The following is a 19124-nucleotide window of genomic DNA, read 5'->3' on the forward strand; positions in this document are numbered from 1 at the left end:
TGCGCCTATTCCAGCCCTTAGCCTCTCTCTTCCCATTGCCATGTAGCGGTGGCATATGGGGTAATAAGGGGTTAATGTCACCTTGCTATTGTTAGGTGACATTAAGCCCGGTTAATAATGGAGAGGTGTCAATAAGACACCTATCCATTACTAATCCTATAGTATGAATGAGTTAAAAAATACACACATTAAGAATAACTTTTTTTAATGAAATAATTAAACACACAGGTTTTCCATCTTTATTACACTCCCAATCCAAGCGAAGCCCTCGTTCTTCTGAAAAAAAAATCCAAAATAAAAAAGAAACAATATCCCATACCTGTCCGCCATACAGTTAAGTCCCACGCTGCAATCCATCTCAAGTGGTTAAATAGTTTACAATTGTTAGCGGTGCTAATGCTACCGCCTGACTGTAAACCACTGTGCAATGAATGAAAAGCTACCTATGCAGCCTCCCCGCCTGACTGGACATGAACTCATTAGCGTGGGAAAGTTTCTGAACATTTTCCCACGCTGTCAAGTTCACCACGGGTCAGATTACCGCTGACGTCACTGAGGCTGCTCAGACTACCCACCTCCCGTGGTGAACTTGAGCTCAGGTCCGAGCATTCCTACATGAACAGTTTCCTGGAAAATGGATTGGTCATGTGGGCCAGTTGAATGGCCACCAAGCTCTCCCAGTCTGACCCCTTTAGAATTTTATCTTTGGGGTCATCTGAAGGCAATTGTCTATGCTGTGAAGATACAAGATGTGCAGCATCTGAAACAACGGATACTGGAAGCCTGTGCTAGCATTTCTTGTGCGGTGTTGCTATCAGTGTGTCAAGAGTGAAAGAAGAGGGTTGCATTGACAATCCAACACAATGGGCAGCACTTTGAACACATTTTATAAGTGGTCATAAACTTGTAAATAACTCATGAAAGAATAAAGTTCCATTATTTAAAACCAAGCACACCATTGTTTTTCTTGTGAAATTCTCAATAAGTTTGATGTGTCACATGACCCTCTTCCCACTGAAAAAAATAAAGTTGGATCCAAAATGGTCGACTTCAAAATGGCCGCCATGGTCACCACCCATCTTGAAAAGTTTTCCCCCTCCCATATACTAATGTACATATATATATATGTACAATATACATATACTCCTGGAGGAAGACACATGTAGTGTCAAAACATGTCGTCCATAAGGGATTGAATGTATGCAATACTGTTATTGAAGAAATCTGGAACTTTTTAATGGATAAATAAAAGGAATATTTTACTCTACTACGATTGGACTGATTGCTGGAGAAACAAAGTGTTTTCTTTACGGCCAGGGACACACCACAGCATAATACAGACGAGTGCTAAGCGATAAAAAAATCGCATAGCACTCGGACCAATGTTAATCTATGGAGCAGCTCACATCATCTTTTTTTTTCTCGTCCGTATTATACCTACAAGTGAAATCGCAGCATGCTGCTATTGTCCGCGTATCTCAGCTGAGAAACGCCAATGCAAGTCTATGGGTGCGAGAAAAAAAAATCGCACAGCACACGGACCATGCTTGTGACTTGCGAGAAATTCTCAGGCATTGGGCAGGTGACAGGAAAGGCTTAGCCATTATTTGCTCATTTTGCAAGTGTGTGAGAAAATCTCACCATACGGATGAGATACTGATGACACACAGATACTTATTTGAGAAAAAAACGCATCCTGGCATTGCACATGGATAACATACGGATCAACGTATGGAGAACATTTGTGCGATTCTCGGCCGACAAAATCGGACAGATTTTTTATACATTGTGTGTGACTCCAGCCTACATGTGTGGATTTATCCCAATCCGCTTTCCGTGCGAACTGTAACCACAGGTTGGATTTATTCCTGTTTCTTCAAAGCGGTGAGCTGGCTTTGCCAAAAACGTGTGTGTATATATATATATATATATATATATATATATATATATATTATATATATACAGTATATAAATGGCTCACCCTGTATATATGTGTGTCACTGACATATATACAGTATGTTTTCACAAATATTTGAGGCCATGGATCCATTAAATGTCCATTTTGCAAGCTGGCGAGAGAATCTCACCATATGGATGCTTAGATGCGAGAAAATCGCATCCTCGCACTGCACACGGATGACATACGGATCACTGTTCAGGGAACATTTCTGCGATTCTCGTCCATGTAAAACGGACCGTATTTTTATACGTTAAGTGTGACTCCAGCCTTAAGGATAGACTATAGCTTCCCAAGATTAGGGACAGTGTAGGGTCTCTATTCCCCGGAATTCCTACAGTCACAGCGTGACAATGGTACTTACTAATATTTAAAAAAGAGCTATCATTTTCTTTGACATGTATAGTTTATTGTTAATGAGTTAGAGAGGGGTTTTGTGTACCTTGTGTATACCTGTTCTGGATGATTTGCCATTTTTCCTTTTTCTTCTAATATGGAACCCATAATGCAGACTACAGTACATTTTCCATTAAACATCTGGCTTTTTAGAAGGGGCGAAGTCTCCTCAATGGATCTTGCTTTTATTTATAATGGCGGTCAGTGCCACAGAGCTGCTATCCCTGATCTCTATTTAGTGATCTATACTACAGTGCATCCAATGTGATGCAGCTTCAGCCTGTCTCACCTACTATATCACTTGCCTCTTATATATAGTAGAAATAACATCAGCAGATTAATGCCAGGAGGGATGTAATAGGTGATGTCATACTGACTTCCTGTTTATGCACAGAGGCATGTACTAGACCAGTTGTCAGACCAGAGATCACATGACCCATCCAGCTGTAATAATGGGCGAAACATGAAAACCATCACTTGCACAATAAATTTGGTATTGCTGTAATGTGCTGCTGACCCATTAAATAAAAGTAGTACATTATATAATCACCCACCCCCAACAAAATATTGAAATTAACTGACAAATTACAGTACAGCTGTCAATGGAAACAGGTTTGGGTCGTAAAATAAGTTCATGAAAATGTGGGATAAAAGTAAAAAAAACACTTGGCTCAGGAGGCCCAATAAAGGTTGGCTTTAAGGTGCTAAATGTTAAAATTAATGCTGAGAAAAATACTGAGACCTCTCCTTTATCTGATCACAGAGCTTGTCGTCTGAGGTCATTCTGGACCATGGAATTACTCCGGACTTTTTGGAGATTCTATATGATTCATATTGCTCCAGTGGTAATAATTCTGTAGATCAATTTAGAGGGGCTTGCAGCAATGTGAGGATCAATGAAGAGGTAAGTGAAACACAATGCACAAGAGCATGGCTAAAATAGTAAGAAATACCGGCCTATTTTTTGCTACATTTTGTGCCTTTATAGAGGCAGCACATTATGAAGAACATCAATATAAAACTATAATCATCAATATTTATTATATTATTAGTTATTTAATTATAAGGTTTTACATGCACTTTAGTTATAATGATGCAATTGGGGAGAATGAGACAACAAAATATTATATAAATTATTACAAGTTATATATTCCCTTTTGATACAGTCACATTTTTTAATGCTAGTGTCTCGCAAACTACACTGCAGATGGCTGGGATTAGGGGAAAAGTCATAACTCATAGAGGCATCGCAACGCAATCCTTGGACTGGCCAGCGTCTCTCACGACCTGAGCATGACAGCTGCATAGAAATACATTCTGTCACAGTCAGTTCGGGAAAACCGCCGTCTAGTCCGAGCATTGTGTTGCGATCCCTGTCCGAGTTATATGACTGTCTGACTCTTCCCTTAAACTAATTTACATTAAAAAATTGTATATTTTAGGGAATTTAAGACATTGCTACTAATATTTTTTCAAGTTTTGGACTTGTATGTTGGTAATTCTAAGAGTATATGCACACACCGTCTTTTAGACACTAATGTACTTGCATCATTTTTTAAACAGAAGAAGCTTGAGAAAAATGCTGCCAGTGCTTCTACTGAAGCACTTTTTCTGATGCGCTTTTGGATGTCTTTCACAGCAGCTTTTCCGCCGGAGATGTTTTTTTCCCACCCTATATATAAAATAATGGCGGCTTACAAGCAGAAGCCTCCAGGAGTGTGGCCATGTCACCTTTTTAGCCCCTTTATGGGTTAAAAGAAGTGACAACTAGTGATGAGCAAGCGTGCTCGGATAAGGTGTTATCCAAGCATGACTCGGGTCAGGTCGGACAGGTCTTCAGAGGGTTGTCACAGCAGCAGTGACCCAGTCCGTGGCCCTCGGCATCCAAAAAAATTAAAATGAAATGGGAATAAAGTTTAAAGGGGAAGCAATTTAGGATCCACCTAGCCAGGTGGGTTCGGAGGTCTTCCTACTGCGCTGTCCTGTTAGGTCCTTCCTGCTTTTAAGCTTTGCTTAAGTCCCTCTCACTGTCTGGCAGTTAAAATCAAGCTGTACCTTTCGTGGTGGCTCCGGGCTCTGGTACGCTGCTGTGCCGCTGGGTGTTAGATGGGCCAGGAGACCTGCAGTCTCCTGCCCTCCGGATTTAGCTGCCAGGACTTCAATACCCGAGCAACCATGGACTCCAGTGTCCGGTTTCTATTGCTTAGCTCTGAGGTGAGCTTGGTTACAGCTCCACTCCCCAGGTTATCCTCTTCTCTCTCAGACTAACTACTCACTGATTAACTTCGCCTCCAGGCCAGAACTTATAGGGAAGCTCCTCTGAAACCGGGTGTTAGAGCTCCCCCTTCTGGTCTGTAGTCAGGAAAAGTGTTGGATGCTGGTGTTACCTGGTAAGGGGACCCCTCCTTGCTTCCAGTTATGACATCACCCCTGTGAGGGAGGCAATGCCACTGTGGCAACCAGACTCCTGGTGTACCACATTCCGCCCTAGTGAAATTCAGTACTCCCGGACTGAGGAAACATAACATATTAGCAAGAGAACAGTTAATAACAACAATAAATTAAAATCTACAAAGTCTTACAAATGAAAAAATTACAAAAAACCCAAAAAGAAAAACAATAACAGTTACTGCAGCGCCTAGTCCTTACGCTGCCATCCAGGAATTGTCTTTGACCACGTACCTGGAGTTTGGATGGTGGGAACTGCCTTAACCCACTTTGTGTCGACCCTGGGCGTGGCTACAGAGCACTCTGTTGGTGGGCCTGGTTTTCGGCCACGCCAGTGGATTATTTTCAAGACCAAGTCGGGGTAACTATTTACAAGTAAGGTCCTGGCCACACATAGTCCTGTGGCCCAATTGTCCTTCAACAGGTTCTTACAAATATTTAAAAGTTCATACAGTAAGTCTCTGTAGGCTCTCATGCTTAACGGTTTGCAATTATACACACTATTAACTTATTTGCATTTTAGTCCCTATACCGGGCTGGGACCTGACCTCTCGTACTACGGGTGGATCTCAGCAGTACTTGTATCTCTAATGACCTAACTTGGTCTAGTGTGTTTGTTCTTGATGTTGTGGACCAACTAGTAGCTGTGCTACTGGTAGGCCTGCATTTTACTGGTAAACTGGGCAACCATTTGCGACTTCTTAGACTCACCATGGGTCTGATAGATTCATCGCTGGCATGGGGTGGATTCTCTTGCTCCGCTGCTAGTGTGGCATCTGCTGCTTGAGCCTGCTGGTCTTCAGGCTGGTCTTGAGTCACATCTCGTTCTGGCACTACTAGCTGGGGAAAGGTCAAAACAGGCACGACTATGGCCTGGTTCACACTTGTCCAATTTGGAGGGAACTCGCCGAGTACTTGCTGATCTTTTTCTCCACCTCTTCCATTGGCTGAGGAATGTCTTGGTCTTCAATCCTTTCTTTTAGATGGTTAGGGCATACTTGCAGATGATCCCTCGACACTGCTGCTGAGGTTTCTCCTCCATCCTTACTGACGAGGCATACCTTGATATGATGAAAGTTTCAAGGCATGATGGTGTATGATTCAGCCTCCCACTGATCATTTAGTTTGTGAACTCATCTTTTCCTTTTGAGTACCTGTTCTTCAGGTGAAAAGGTAACTGCAGGGGCATGCTGATTATAATTTCTTTCCTGCCTCTGTCTTGCCCGGGTTAAACTCTTCTCTAGACATTCTTGCACTTTGCGGTATTGCTGCTGCTGCTTTGTATCCCAGTCGGCATCTGGTAATGCTGTTTCAGGTGTTAGAACTCCCATGTCCAAGTCAATGGGTAACTTGTCAGGTCTCGCTCTCATCAGGTAGACTGGAGTGCAGTTGGTGGAGTTTACCGGGATATGATTGTATAGATCTACCAAATCTAGCAACTTCTCTGGCCACTGGTTTTGCTCTTCCAGGGGCAAGGTCTTCAACAGTTCAATTACCACCTGGTTCATTTTCTCGCACAGGCCATTTTTCTGCGGATGGTATGGCGTCATCCTGATTTTCTTGCAGCCGTACAGGTTACAGAACTCCTGGAACACTTCTGTCTCAGAGGCTGGGCCTTGTTCAGTGACCACTTGTTCAGGGTAACCGTGCGGTCGACAAAAGTGTTCTTGAAACGCTTTGGCTGCTGTCTTCGCGGTTTGGTCTTTGACAGGCATCACTACCAGGAACCTTGAGTAATGATCAGAGCGTAGGTGTAGCCAGACCTACCAGTTCAAGCTGCTGCTTTATGATGATCGGCTGTAATGCGGCCCACTGGCTGTTACGGTCTTTCCTGTGCAGGTTGCATGAGCCACACTCTCGGCACCACCTCTCAATGGCTTTCCTCATACCAATCCAGTAGAATCTCTCATGAAGTAGGACCTCCAGCTTCTTCCACCCGAAGTGTCGTGCTCCATCCTGGTATGCCTCGAAGACCATTGGCGCATCCCGCTTCGGGACTACCACTTGCCAGAACAGTTTGTGTGTGCACGAGTTGATGTTCCTCCGACACAACTTACCCTCATAGATGAACAGCTTGCCCTTCTCTTTCCACAACTGTTGCGTTTCCTGTGGAGCATCTGGGCCAGGGTGGGAGTCAGCTTGTGTCAGCAACTCCTTTACAACAGGTTACACATGGCCTCTTGCATGACATAGCGCTTGTTCCTCATGCAATGGGAGCACTGGGCTGCCTCGTGGCAGTGGAAGGCTGGTAACTCCATTTCTTCTAGCTCTTCCGAGTCTTCTCCTCTGGTAAATTAGACATCCTGCACAGCGCATCAGCATTAGCGTTCTTATGCCCGCTCGGTACTTGATGGTAAACTTGTAGTTGGACAGCCGGGCCATCCATTGCTGTTCCAATGCACCTAGCTTTGCAGTTTCCAAGTGAGTCAGCGGATTATTGTCCGTGAAGACGGTAAACTTCGCTGAAGCCAGGTAGTGTTTGAATCGCATAAACCAAAAATCCCCAAAATATTATCTGGGAAAAAAGGCATGGACTAGATTAAATTTTCAAATTTAAAACCAGTTTTAATAGATACTGTGATGCAGCGATGTCCTTGCTGTGCAGTGAGAAGGCAGTGACCCATATAAAGTTCAAAATAAAGTCTTATTTATTTTATAGCATACTCACAAACCGAAAACATAAGCAACAAGTCCTTCAGTATGCAGCCGGGAAAAGTAAAGACAGTCCGCAATCCGTTGCCGTGAACGTATTACACCACTGTGTACGCTGGGGTGTCAGGCTTTTTAGGCTCTGCCTGGCCCGTGTTGCTCCACACGGAAAGAGCTCCTCATAAACCTCCTGCTAGGTCTGACTCCCAGACCATTACTGACACACCCAAACTCTCTTGCAGGGTTTTTTTTTCTATCCTCCAGATTCTATGGCCATGGGCCACTATAAGATCTGGGCTGCAGGAAACGGACCGGCCCCACTACCTTCCTGCAGTCCGTTTCAAAAATAAAAGCCCATACCGGGTTTTCCTGAATAATTTCTGGGTCAAATAACTTGATCCAGTTCACACTCACTTTTATTCTTCCCTGTGTCTCACAGGCAAACCTGCTGTGAGCACAGGGCACTCCAGCGGATCTAATATGCTTCTAAGCACATCCTGGGGGATACATAGCGACCCTCGCATATGACACCGGTCACTGCCTTACATACCCCCCCCTCTGTTCAGACTTGTGGGGTTGAACATTTGTCAGCATACATGGTGCCCGTGACAGGGCATCGGCATTTCCCTGTGACGTCTCAGCCCGATGTTCCACAGAGAAGCTGAAGTTTTGTAGGGACAAGAACCATCTGGTGACTCGAGCATTCCTCTCTTTTGCATTTCTTATCCAGACAAGGGGTGAATGGTCCGTTACCAACCGAAACTGACGCCCGAGCAAATAGTAGCGTAGAGACTCCAAGGCCCATTTAATCGCAAAGCACTCCTTCTGCAGTTTATAATTTTTCTCTGCCGGGGTCAGTTTCCTGCTTAAATAGGTGACTGAATGCTCATCCCCGTTCACCTCTTGCGACAGCACCGCTCCTAAGCCTACCTCTGAAGCATCGGTTTGCACAACAAAGGTTTTCTTGAAGTCGGGGCTGATGAGGACCGGCTGTCCACACAACGCCGACTTCATGGACTGGAAAGCTTCCTCTGCTTGAGGATTCCACTTGACGATCACCTTTTTTGTTCCCTTTTAACATGTCCGTTAGGGAAGCCGATTTACCAGCAAAATTGGGTATAAATCGACGGTAATACCCAATGATGCCAAGGAATGCCCTCACTTGTTTGGTACTTAAGGGCTTGGGCCAGTTTTGAATGGCCTCAATTTTGTTCACTTGAGGTTTGATAACCCCCCGGCCGATCACGTATCCCAAGTACCGGGCTTCCGTGAGACCTATTGAGCATTTCTTTGGGTTTGCTGTTAACCCTGCGGCTCTAAGAGACTCCAGCACTGCTTGTACCTGGGACAGATGGGTATCCCAGTCGGTACTAAAGATGACTATGTCATCCAAATAGGCCGACGCGTAATCTCTATGTGGCGCTAACACAATGTCCATCAGCCTCTGGAATGTGGCCGGAGCCCCATGTAACCCAAAAGGTAAGACAACGTATTGATAGAGACCCTCTGGGGTTAGAAAAGCAGTCTTTTCTTTAGCTGACTGTGTTAAGGGAACCTGCCAGTAACCTTTCGTGAGATCCAGCGTGGTGAAGTACTGGGCCTTCACCAGTCTCTCAATTAGCTCGTCCACCCGTGGCATGGGGTACAGGTCAAATTTTGACACTTCATTTAACTTCCTAAAGTCATTACAGAAGCGTAATGACCCATCAGGTTTTGGTATTAGTACAATGGGGCTAGCCCACTCACTTCGGGGCTCCTCAATGACTCCCAACTGAAGCATTTGCTTTACCTCGGCCGCGATGGCTTGCCTTCGCGCTTCTGGCACTCTGTACGGTTTCATCCGCACCTTTACCCGGGGCTAAGTGACAATGTCATGCTGAATCACTGAGGTTCGCCCCGGCAGCTCTGAGAATACATCCATATTCTGCTGTACCAAAGCTCGAGCCTCCCGCCGCTGCTGTTTTGTGAGGGCATCATTGACTTTTACCTCACACCTGGCTGTGTCCTTTGCCAGGGCCAGAGGGACCTCCGATTGTATGACCGTAGTTGCATCTGTGACCAAACATTCTCGGTCCTTCCAGGCCTTTAGCAGGTTTACATGGTACAACTGCTCGGGTTTTCTTTTCACTTTGTAATTCACTTCCCCCACCTTCCCCCGTATCTCATAAGGCCCTTGCCACTTGGCCATGAGTTTACTCTCTGGGGTGGGTGCTAGTACCAACACCCGGTCTCCTTCTTTAAAGGTCCTGACCGTGGCCCTTTTATTATATGTACGGCTCTAAGCGGCCTGGGCATCCAACAGATGCTCCTTTACTATGGGTTGCACGACTGCAATCCGATCCTGCATACTTGCCACATACTCGATAACACTCTTATGTGGAGCACCCACTAGGGCCGTGGGGTACTCGGGCCAGGTCAGACAGGTCTTCACAGGGTTGTCACGGCAGCAGTGACCCAGTCCGTGGCTCTGGGCATCCAATAAAATTAAAATGAAAGGGGAATAAAGTTTATAGGGGATTAGTTCGTGACGCCACCTGTGGTGTTCGGCAATGGATGGCCGACGCTGCTTAAGGGGACCGCTGGGACCGATGGTGACGCAGCTGGGATGGTTCTGCTCCCCAAAGGTGGAGCGGGGCCCCAGGGCTACCGGTACTGTTATAAGGGACCATGGACATTGGGGTGCAGGACTGAGGGTGCAAGAAATGACTGGAGAACACAAGGGCTGTAGTTTTCCTTACTTTTACTTGGTAGCTGAAGATGCCTGGAAGCAATTTAGGACCACCTAACCAGGTGAGTTTGGAGGTCTTCCTACTGTGCTGTCCTGTTAGGTCCTTGCTGCTTTAAGCTCTACTCAAGTCCATCTCACTGTCTGGCAGTCAAAATCAAACTGTATCCACATGGCAGGCAACTTGAGCCAATTACAGGTGTCACTCTTTCGTGGTGGCTCCGGGCTCTGGTATGCTGTTGTGCCGCTGGGTCTTAGATGGGCCAGGAGATCTGCAGTCTCCTGCCCTCCGGATTTAGCTGCCGGGACTTCAGTGCCCGAGCAACCACGGACTCCAGTGTCCGGTCTCTAGCGCTCAGCTCTGGGGTGAGCTTGGTTACAGTTCCACTCCCCAGGTTCTCCTCGACTTCTCTCCTCTCCTCTTCTCTCTCAGACTCAGACTAACTACTCACTGACTAACTTCGCCTCCAGGCCAGAACTTTTAGGGAAGCTCCCCTGAAACCGGGTGTTAGAGCTCCCCCTTCTGGTCTGGAGTCAGGAGAAGTGTGGCTGATGCTGGTGTTACCTGGTAAGTGGACCCCTCCTTGCTTCCAGTCACGAAATCAACCCCTGTGAGGGAGGCAATGCCACGGTGGCAACCGGACACCTGGCGTGCCACACAAGCATCTTGGCGAGCTCGTAAACTATGCTCGAGTCACTGTGGCTGCAAGTCTCGCGGCTGTTCGATAGCCGTAACACATGCAGGGATTGCCTGCATGGAATATGCCTGCATGGAAAATACAGTGGGGGAAATAAGTAATTGATCCATTGCTGATTTTGTAAGTTTGCTCACTGACAAAGACATGAACAGTCCATAATTTTAAGGTTAGGTTAATTTTTTTAACATTGAGAGATAGAATATCAAAAATAAAACCCAGAAAATCACATTGTATACATTATATAAAGTAATTTGCATTTTGCAGTGAGAAATAATTTGATCCTTCTGACAAACAAGACTTAATACTTGGTAGCAAAACCCTTGTTGGCAAGTACAGCAGTCAGATGGTTTTTGTAGTTGATGGTGAGGTTTGCGCACTTGTCAGGAGGAATTTTGGTCCACTCCTCTTTGCAGATCATCTCTAAATCATTAAAATTTTGAGGTTCTCACTTGGCAACTTTTCTATGGGATTAAGGTCTCAAGACAGGTTAAGCCACTCCATGACCTTAATGTTCTTCTTTTTGAAGCACTCCTTTGTTGCCTGTGCCCGTGGCTGAGAAGCACCCCCAAAACATTATGTTTTCACTTCCATGCTTGACAGTGGGGAGGGTGTTCTTTGGGTCATAGGCAGCAGTTCTCTTCCTCCAAACACAGTGAGTTGAGTTAATGCCAAAGACCTCATTTTGTCTCATCTGACCACAGCACCTTCTCCCAATCATTTACAGAATCATCCAGGTGTTCATTGGCAAACTTCAGATGGCCTTGTACATGTGCCTTCTTGAGCAGGGGGACCTTGTGGGCACTGCAGGATTTTAAACCTTTACGGCGTAATGTGATACCAATGGTTTTCTTGGTGGCTGTGGCTCCAGCTGCCTTGAGATCATTAACAAGTTTTCCCCATGTAGTTTTAGGCTGATCTCTTACCTTCCTCATGATCAAGCATACACCACGAGGTGAAATTTTGCATGGTGCCCCAGATCAATGTCAATTGACAGTCATTTTGTATTTATTCCATTTTCTTACTATTGCACCGAAAGTTGTATCCTTCACACCCAGCATCTTACATATGGTTTTGTAGCCCAATCCAGCTTTGTTCAGGTCTATGGTCCCTGACATCCTTAGAAAGCTCTTTGGTCTTGACCATGTTGTAAGGGTTAGTGTCTGACTGATTAATTGAGTCTGTGGACAGGAGTCTTTTATAAAGGTGACTATGTAAGATAGCTGTCTTTAATGCAGTCAACGAGTTGATTAGGAGCATCTAACTGGTCTGTAGGAGCCAGAACTCTTAATGGTTGGTAGGGGATAAATACTTATTTCTCACTGCAAAATGCAAATAAATGTATATGATTTATACATGACTTTGTCAGTGGCCAAACTTACAAAATCAGCATGAGATCAAATGCTTACTTCCTCCACTGTTGTGTGGAAAAATTAAGACTTTGGAGTGACCTAGTCAAAGTCCTGACCTAAATCCTATTGCAATGCTGTGGCAAGACCTTCAAAAGGTGTTTCATGCTGTGACATGCAGAAGTAGTGCTGAGTGCTGTTGCTTCAAAAGCATCCAGCAACTAGAGGTGTTAACACAGTCACAGGAGGCAGGGAGTGGTTAGCAGAGCCCCAAGGGGATTGTGGGGAACTTGTTTCCTGTTCTGCCAGCAGCTGAAGGGATGAGTAGTGTGTGATCTGTCTCTCACAAAAGTTCAGGCAAATGAACAACAGGGACACTGGATTCCATTAAAGAGTGAAGCTGGGCTAACCTCTGTACTGATAGTTGAGAAAGTCTGTTAGGAGCAGGAAGATAAGGACTGGAAGGAATTGTGTCACCGGAATAATTTCCCTCAGCAACCCCCCCATCTCGCTGTGCTAAAAGGAATGCTGTGTCTTGATTAGTGCTGAACTGTGCTATCAAAAGAGACTGTTAGTCAATGTGTCTTTAAGAAGCAGCTGTACTGTTTATGAAGCCTGTGCTTAAGAGACTGGAATTGTACTTTACGTGCTGTGATATTAAACAACACTGTTCATCTGTTTATGAGGACTCTATCAATTGTGTCTGTGTGAGCAAGTGAATCCATCTTGTGCCCGAGGAAGCTGCAGTACATGGTCGCCCTGAGTAACGGTTCACCCAGAGTTCCAAATAATTCATGAGACCTTTCCTGCCTTTAACTGAACCTAGCAGTTTGCACGTAACAATGTTCATAAACAGGGGTGTAACAACCGAGGTCGCAGGGGTCGCAGCTGCGACGGGGCCCGCAGTGGTTAAGGGCCCGGCAGTTTAGAGTAGCGTAGCTGTGGGTGGCCCCCCAGCTCCCCCCCTTAGCTCCGGTGGGCAGTTACCTTGTGCTGGTTGTATTCACACTTGTTCCTGCTGCTCTGGAGTCTCCAGCACTGCGGCCAGTGCCCGCCTTCCTTCCCCACGTCTCTGTGCTGTGCTCAGGGCTAAGCTCTACTGTCTGCCCGGCATGGAGCTGAGGGAGGCAGTGCCCAGCAGGAAGGCTCAGCTGCTGCCCGGTGGAGGCTGGGTGCTGCCCACATGTATCCTGTGCACTAACGGCTTCTTCTCCAACCTCTGACCTTCAGAAACTTTTCTTAACTCCGTACCTGCTGGGGCCAGACAAGAACCTCACAGAGAGGCAGGTGGGTGCTGGCTCATCATCCCCCCTGGTGTTGTGATATAGATCTTGGAGACGTGTGCATAGAGGGGCCCCATGTGTGAGGTGACAGGACAGAGACGGGGGCCACTTGTGTGAGGTGGCGGGGCAGAGAGGGGCGTCCCCTGTGTGGTATTGAGACGCGTGTGTACGAGGTGTAAGGAGCAGAGCCGCGTGTGTGCAAGGTGTACGGAGCAGAGCCGCGTGTGTACAAGGTGTAAGGAGCAGAGCCGCGTGTGTACAAGGTGTAAGGAGCAGAGCCGCGTGTGTACAAGGTGTACGGAGCAGAGCCGCGTGTGTACAAGGTGTACGGAGCAGAGCCGCGTGTGTACAAGGTGTACGGAGCAGAGCCGCGTGTGTACAAGGTGTACGGAGCAGAGCCGCGTGTGTACAAGGTGTACGGAGCAGAGCCGCGTGTGTACAAGGTGTACGGAGCAGAGCCGCGTGTGTACAAGGTGTACGGAGCAGAGCCGCGTGTGTACGGGGTTCTCGGAGCGAAGCCGTGTGTGTACTGGCTGTAAATTTCCGAGTCGGGAAGAATGGTACACGGTTGTGGGCAGAGCCCAGCATGTGCACTGTGGGGGAGTATTGCGTGTACTCGCCAGCGTCAGAATGTGCAGTGCGCATGCTCCGGAGCCAACCAGTACACCCAATACACTCCCACACTGCACAGGTCCGGAAATGACGCACTGCAGCGTCATACCAGGAAGAAACAGCACACAGATTTCAAACGCCGGGAGTGCGCTTGGAATTAGAGTGAGGGAGGACATGAACGCCCAGAGTCTGCACTTCCAAAGACATCACCCTAATTAGTATAGAGACATGTTAGTTATAAAATCATTTTTCTCCGCGATTACAGGGCAGTAATAGGTCAGACTATACAACATTGCAACAAAACTATAGTGTGAGAAATGCATAGGGAAAATGTGAATTTCGGTGGGAAATATTCTGGCGTGGGGGGGGGGGGGGGTGGCCATTTGAAAGTTCGCATCGGGGCCCCTCACTTTGTAGTTACGCCACTGCTCGTAAACCTCCAGTGTGGCTGTATTACAACAATTCTGCAAAGATGAGTGGCCTAAAATTCCTCCAGAGAACTGTAAGGGTGTGTGCACACGTTGCGGATTTGTGTGTGGATTTTTCCACGCAGATTCTGAAAAATTAGCAGAAAAAACGCCCTGCATTTTACCTGCGGATTACCTGTGGATTTACCATGGTTTTTATGCGGATTCCTATTAAGGAATAGGTGTAAAACGCTGCGGAATCCGCACAAAGAAGTGACATGCTGCAGGAAATAAACTGCAGCAAATCTGCGCAGAACTTTCTGCAGCATGTGCACAGCCGTTTTGGTTTTCCATAGCTTTACATGCTACTGTAAAACACATGGAAAACAGCTGCAGATCCGCAGCATCAAATCCGCTGCGGATCCACAGCCAAATCCACAACGTGTGCACATACCCTTAAAGGGAACCTGTCACCCCGTTTTTTGAGATTGAGCTATAAATACTGTTAAATAGGGCCTGCGCTGTGTGTTCCTATAGTGTATGTAGTGTACCCCGATTCCCCATGTATGCTGAGAAATAACTTACCAAAGTCGCCGTTTTCGCCTGTCAATCAGGCTGGTCAGGTCGGGAGGGCGTGGTGACATCGGTGGTTCTTCCTCAGCTTTACGTTGGTGGCGTAGTGGCGTAGTGGTGAACAAGCAGCGCGCGATCTGCGCTGTAATCCCTTGCATCGGTGGGGGCGGCCATCTTCCTGGGGCCGCGCGTGCGCAGATCGAGTGCTCTGCTGCACGGGGCTTCAGGAAAATGGCCGCGGGATGCCGCGCGTGCGCATTAGAGATCGCGGCGGCCATTTTCCCAAAGCCGAGATGCAAACTCGGCTTTGGGAAAATGGCCGCCGCGATCTCTAATGCGCACGCGCGGCATCCCGCGGCCATTTTCCTGAAGCCCCGTGCAGCAGAGCACTCGATCTGCGCACGCGCGGCCCCAGGAAGATGGCCACCCCCACCGACGAAAGGGATGACAGCGCAGATCGCGCGCTGTGTCTTCACCACTACGCCACTACGCCACCAACGTAAAGCTGAGGAAGAACCACCGATGTCACCACGCCCTCCCGACCTGACCAGCCTGATTGACAGGCGAAAACGGCGACTTTGGTAAGTTATTTCTCAGCATACATGGGGAATCGGGGTACACTACATACACTATAGGAACACACAGCGCAGGCCCTATTTAACAGTATTTATAGCTCAATCTCAAAAAACGGGGTGACAGGTTCCCTTTAAAGACTCATTACCAGATATTGCAAATGCTTGATTGCAGTTGTTGCTGCTAAGGGTGGCTCAACCACTTATTAGGGAGCAAACACTTTTTCACACAGGGCCCCTGTAAGTTTGGATTTCTTTTTCCCTTAATAATAAAGACCTTCATTTAAAAACTGCATTCTGTGATTGTGTTATAGTTGCCTAATATTTACATTTGTTTGATGATCTGAAACATTTATGTGTGACAAACATGCAAAAAAATAGGGAATCAGGAAGGGGGCGAACACTTTTTCACACAACTGTGTGCTGTGTGTGTGTGTGTACTGTATATATATATATATATATATATATATATATATATATATCTCAAGCAAGTCGTTTTGATATTGCTGTGCATATGTTCATTCTTTTTTACTTTTTTTAGTGCTTTTCAGGTGGGTTACAGACGGAATCCAACTGAAAAAAAATGCCATCTACACATATCTTTAGTTAATTTTGCTCATACAGAGAAATATTACTCAAAGTATAGTATATTTTGTGAAAGCAAATAAATGTTGGTTTAAATAAAGCACAAAGTTTTATATTATGTTTTAACTTTGAAAAATATAAAGAATCAAAATTAAAGCATTTTTTTTCACCTTTGCACAATTTGCCTCTACAAGAACATAAACAGATCAAAGCAAAACTTAATATTATCATATGGAACAATCAGACTTATGTGCCATAGCAAAACACAATAATTATTTTGGTTCTCCAACAAAAAAATAAAAATTATTAGAAATGTGGATGTCACCAGTGAACATTTCACAACACAAACTGCATGTAATAAGGCTGTTGTGCTTACTTTAAAATTCCATTTTATTTCAAGTTTGATTTAAATGTTAGCATTTGCAAATTTTTGTCTCTCACAAATTCCATGTCTTTCAGATAACATTTAAGGTCAAAGTAACTGCAAAAAGATGCCTTCCAAATCAAAGTTTTTCAATCCGTGCCCTGGGATTTACAGACTCTGTGATTGTGAATGTGAGAACTGCATGTGACTGTAAGTGTGATGATGGAGCTGATCCTAAAGCATGCAACTCTAAAGGAAAGATTGTTTGTGGAGTCTGCAGGTAAAAAATAAATTATACTTTAATTCACCATAGACAATTATATTATAGGGAACCTATCAAATTTTAACACCCCTAGCCCAAAGCATTTATACAGTGATATACAGTGGCATGTCAAAGTTTGTGCACCCCTGGTCAAAATTACTGTTATTGTGGACAAATAAGCAAGTTGAAGATGAAATGATGTCTTTAAAGGGCTAAAGTTAAAGATGACACATTTCCTTTGCATTTTAGGCAAACAAAAATATTGTCATTTTTTTACATTTTAAAAATTTAAATAAAGGAAAATAGGCAGAAGCAAAAGTTTGGGCGCCCTTGGAGATTTGTTTGCTCAGATAACTTTGACCAAGGTTTCAGACCTTAATTAGTCTGTTAGGGTTATGGCTTGCTCACAATCATCGTTAGGAAAGGCCAGGTGATGCAAATTTCCCAGCTTTATAAAAAGCCCAACCTCTTGTAACCTTGTGCCAAAAAACAACACCAATGGGTTCTTCAAAGCAGCTGCCCAGCACTCTTAAAATGAAAATGATGGAGGACCACAAAGCAGAAGAAAGCTATAAGAAAGAAGATAATAAAGCGTTTAACGTTTCCTTTCCTTAGTTCAAAATGTAATTAAAAAATGGCAGTTAACTAGAACAGTGGAGGTCAAGATAAGTTCTGGAAGACCAAGCAACATTTCAGTGAGAGCTGCTTGTAGGATTGCTAGACAGGCAAATCAGAACCTCCGCTTGACTGCAAAAGACCATCAGACAGATTTAGCAAGCTCTGGTGTTGTCGTACATTGTTCTACTGGTCAGAGACACCTTCACAAATATGGCCTTCATGGTAGAGTCATCAAAAGAAAACATCTCCTTCATCCTCACCATAAAATTCAATGTCCGAAATATGCAAAAGAACATCTAAACAAGCCTGATGCACTTTGGAAACAAATCCTGTGAACTGATAAGGGTTAAATAGAACTATGATCAAAGGTATGTGTGGAGAATAAGGGGCACACATTTTAGGAAAAGAACATCTCGCCAACCATTAAGCATGGGGGTGGGTTAATCATACTTTGGGTTTGTGTTGCAGCTAATGGAACAGGGAACATTTCACAAATAGAGGGAAGAATGGATTCAATGAAATTTCAATAAATTCTTGATGCAAATATAACACCATCTTTAAGAAACAACTGAAGTTGAAAAGATGAAGGCTTCCACAAATGGATAATGATCCTAAACACATGTAGAAATCCACAATAGACTATCTCAAAAGGCACAAGCTGAAGGTTATACAATGGCCCTCACAGTCCCCTGATCTGAGCATCATTCCAAATCTGTGACTAGACCTCAAAATAGCAGTACATTCAAGATGATTGAGGAATCTATAGAGCTGCAAGAATTTTCCAAGGAAGAATGGATGAAAATTCCTCATACAAGAACTGAAAGACTCCTGTCTGGCTACAAAAGACATTTACAAGCTATGATACTTGCAAAAGGGAGTGCTACTAGGTACTAACCATGCAGGGTGCCCAAACTTTTTGTAAAAAATTACAATATATATTTTTGTGCCTTAAGTACAAAGTAAATGTGTCAAATTTAACTTTAGGCCTTTCAGAGATCATTTAATCTTCAACTTGCTTAACTGTTTACAATAACAGTGATTTTGACCAAGGGTACACAAAATTTTGCATGCCACTGTATGATTCTGTAGCCTTTTAAAAGATAAACAAGTTGATCACTTTATGAGCCCAAAGCATTGCTCCAGCAGTGAGAAATTTAATTTTGAAGTTGTGACTGGAAGTGCATTGGGCGTGACACTGCACTTCTAGCTTCTCAGCCTTAGGCCACGTTCCCACCTTTAGTACTTGGCCAGTATTTTACATCAGTATTTGTAAGTCAAAACTAGGAGTAGGTGAAAAATACAGAAGTGGTGACATGTTTCTATTATACTTTTCCTCTGATTGTTCCAATCCTGATTTTAACTTACAAATATTGATGTAAAACACTGACCAAATACTGAAGGTGGAAATGTGGCCTAAGGCTTCTTTCACACGTCTGTGTCTTTGGTACGTGTGGTGACAGTTTTCACATGTACTGGAGACACTTGCACACGGAGACACATCCAAATGAATGGGTCTGTGCACATGCCAGTGGGTTTCCACGGACCATGTGTCCGTGGGCAAAACACACTGATATGTCCGTTTTTTTACGTCAGCATGGGCTGCAAAACGTCCCGCACACAAATGACACA

At 45.0% G+C, this 19124-nt stretch overlaps 1 protein-coding gene across 4 annotated transcripts in view; it reads left to right on the top strand.

Moving 5' to 3' along the window:
- ITGB2 (integrin subunit beta 2) overlaps nt 1-19124 on the top strand; it is a 220890-nt gene that overhangs the window by 148836 nt on the left and 52930 nt on the right. For all 4 annotated transcript variants that reach the window (XM_069733517.1, XM_069733518.1, XM_069733520.1 and 1 more), the window contains exons 10-11: nt 3117-3257; nt 16711-16895. In XM_069733517.1, the coding sequence (XP_069589618.1) occupies nt 3117-3257; nt 16711-16895 (326 nt within the window). The remainder of the gene's footprint in view (nt 1-3116; nt 3258-16710; nt 16896-19124) is intronic.

This window comes from Ranitomeya imitator, chromosome 7 (genome assembly GCF_032444005.1).
Source record: "Ranitomeya imitator isolate aRanImi1 chromosome 7, aRanImi1.pri, whole genome shotgun sequence".
Classification (NCBI taxonomy): domain Eukaryota; kingdom Metazoa; phylum Chordata; class Amphibia; order Anura; family Dendrobatidae; genus Ranitomeya; species Ranitomeya imitator.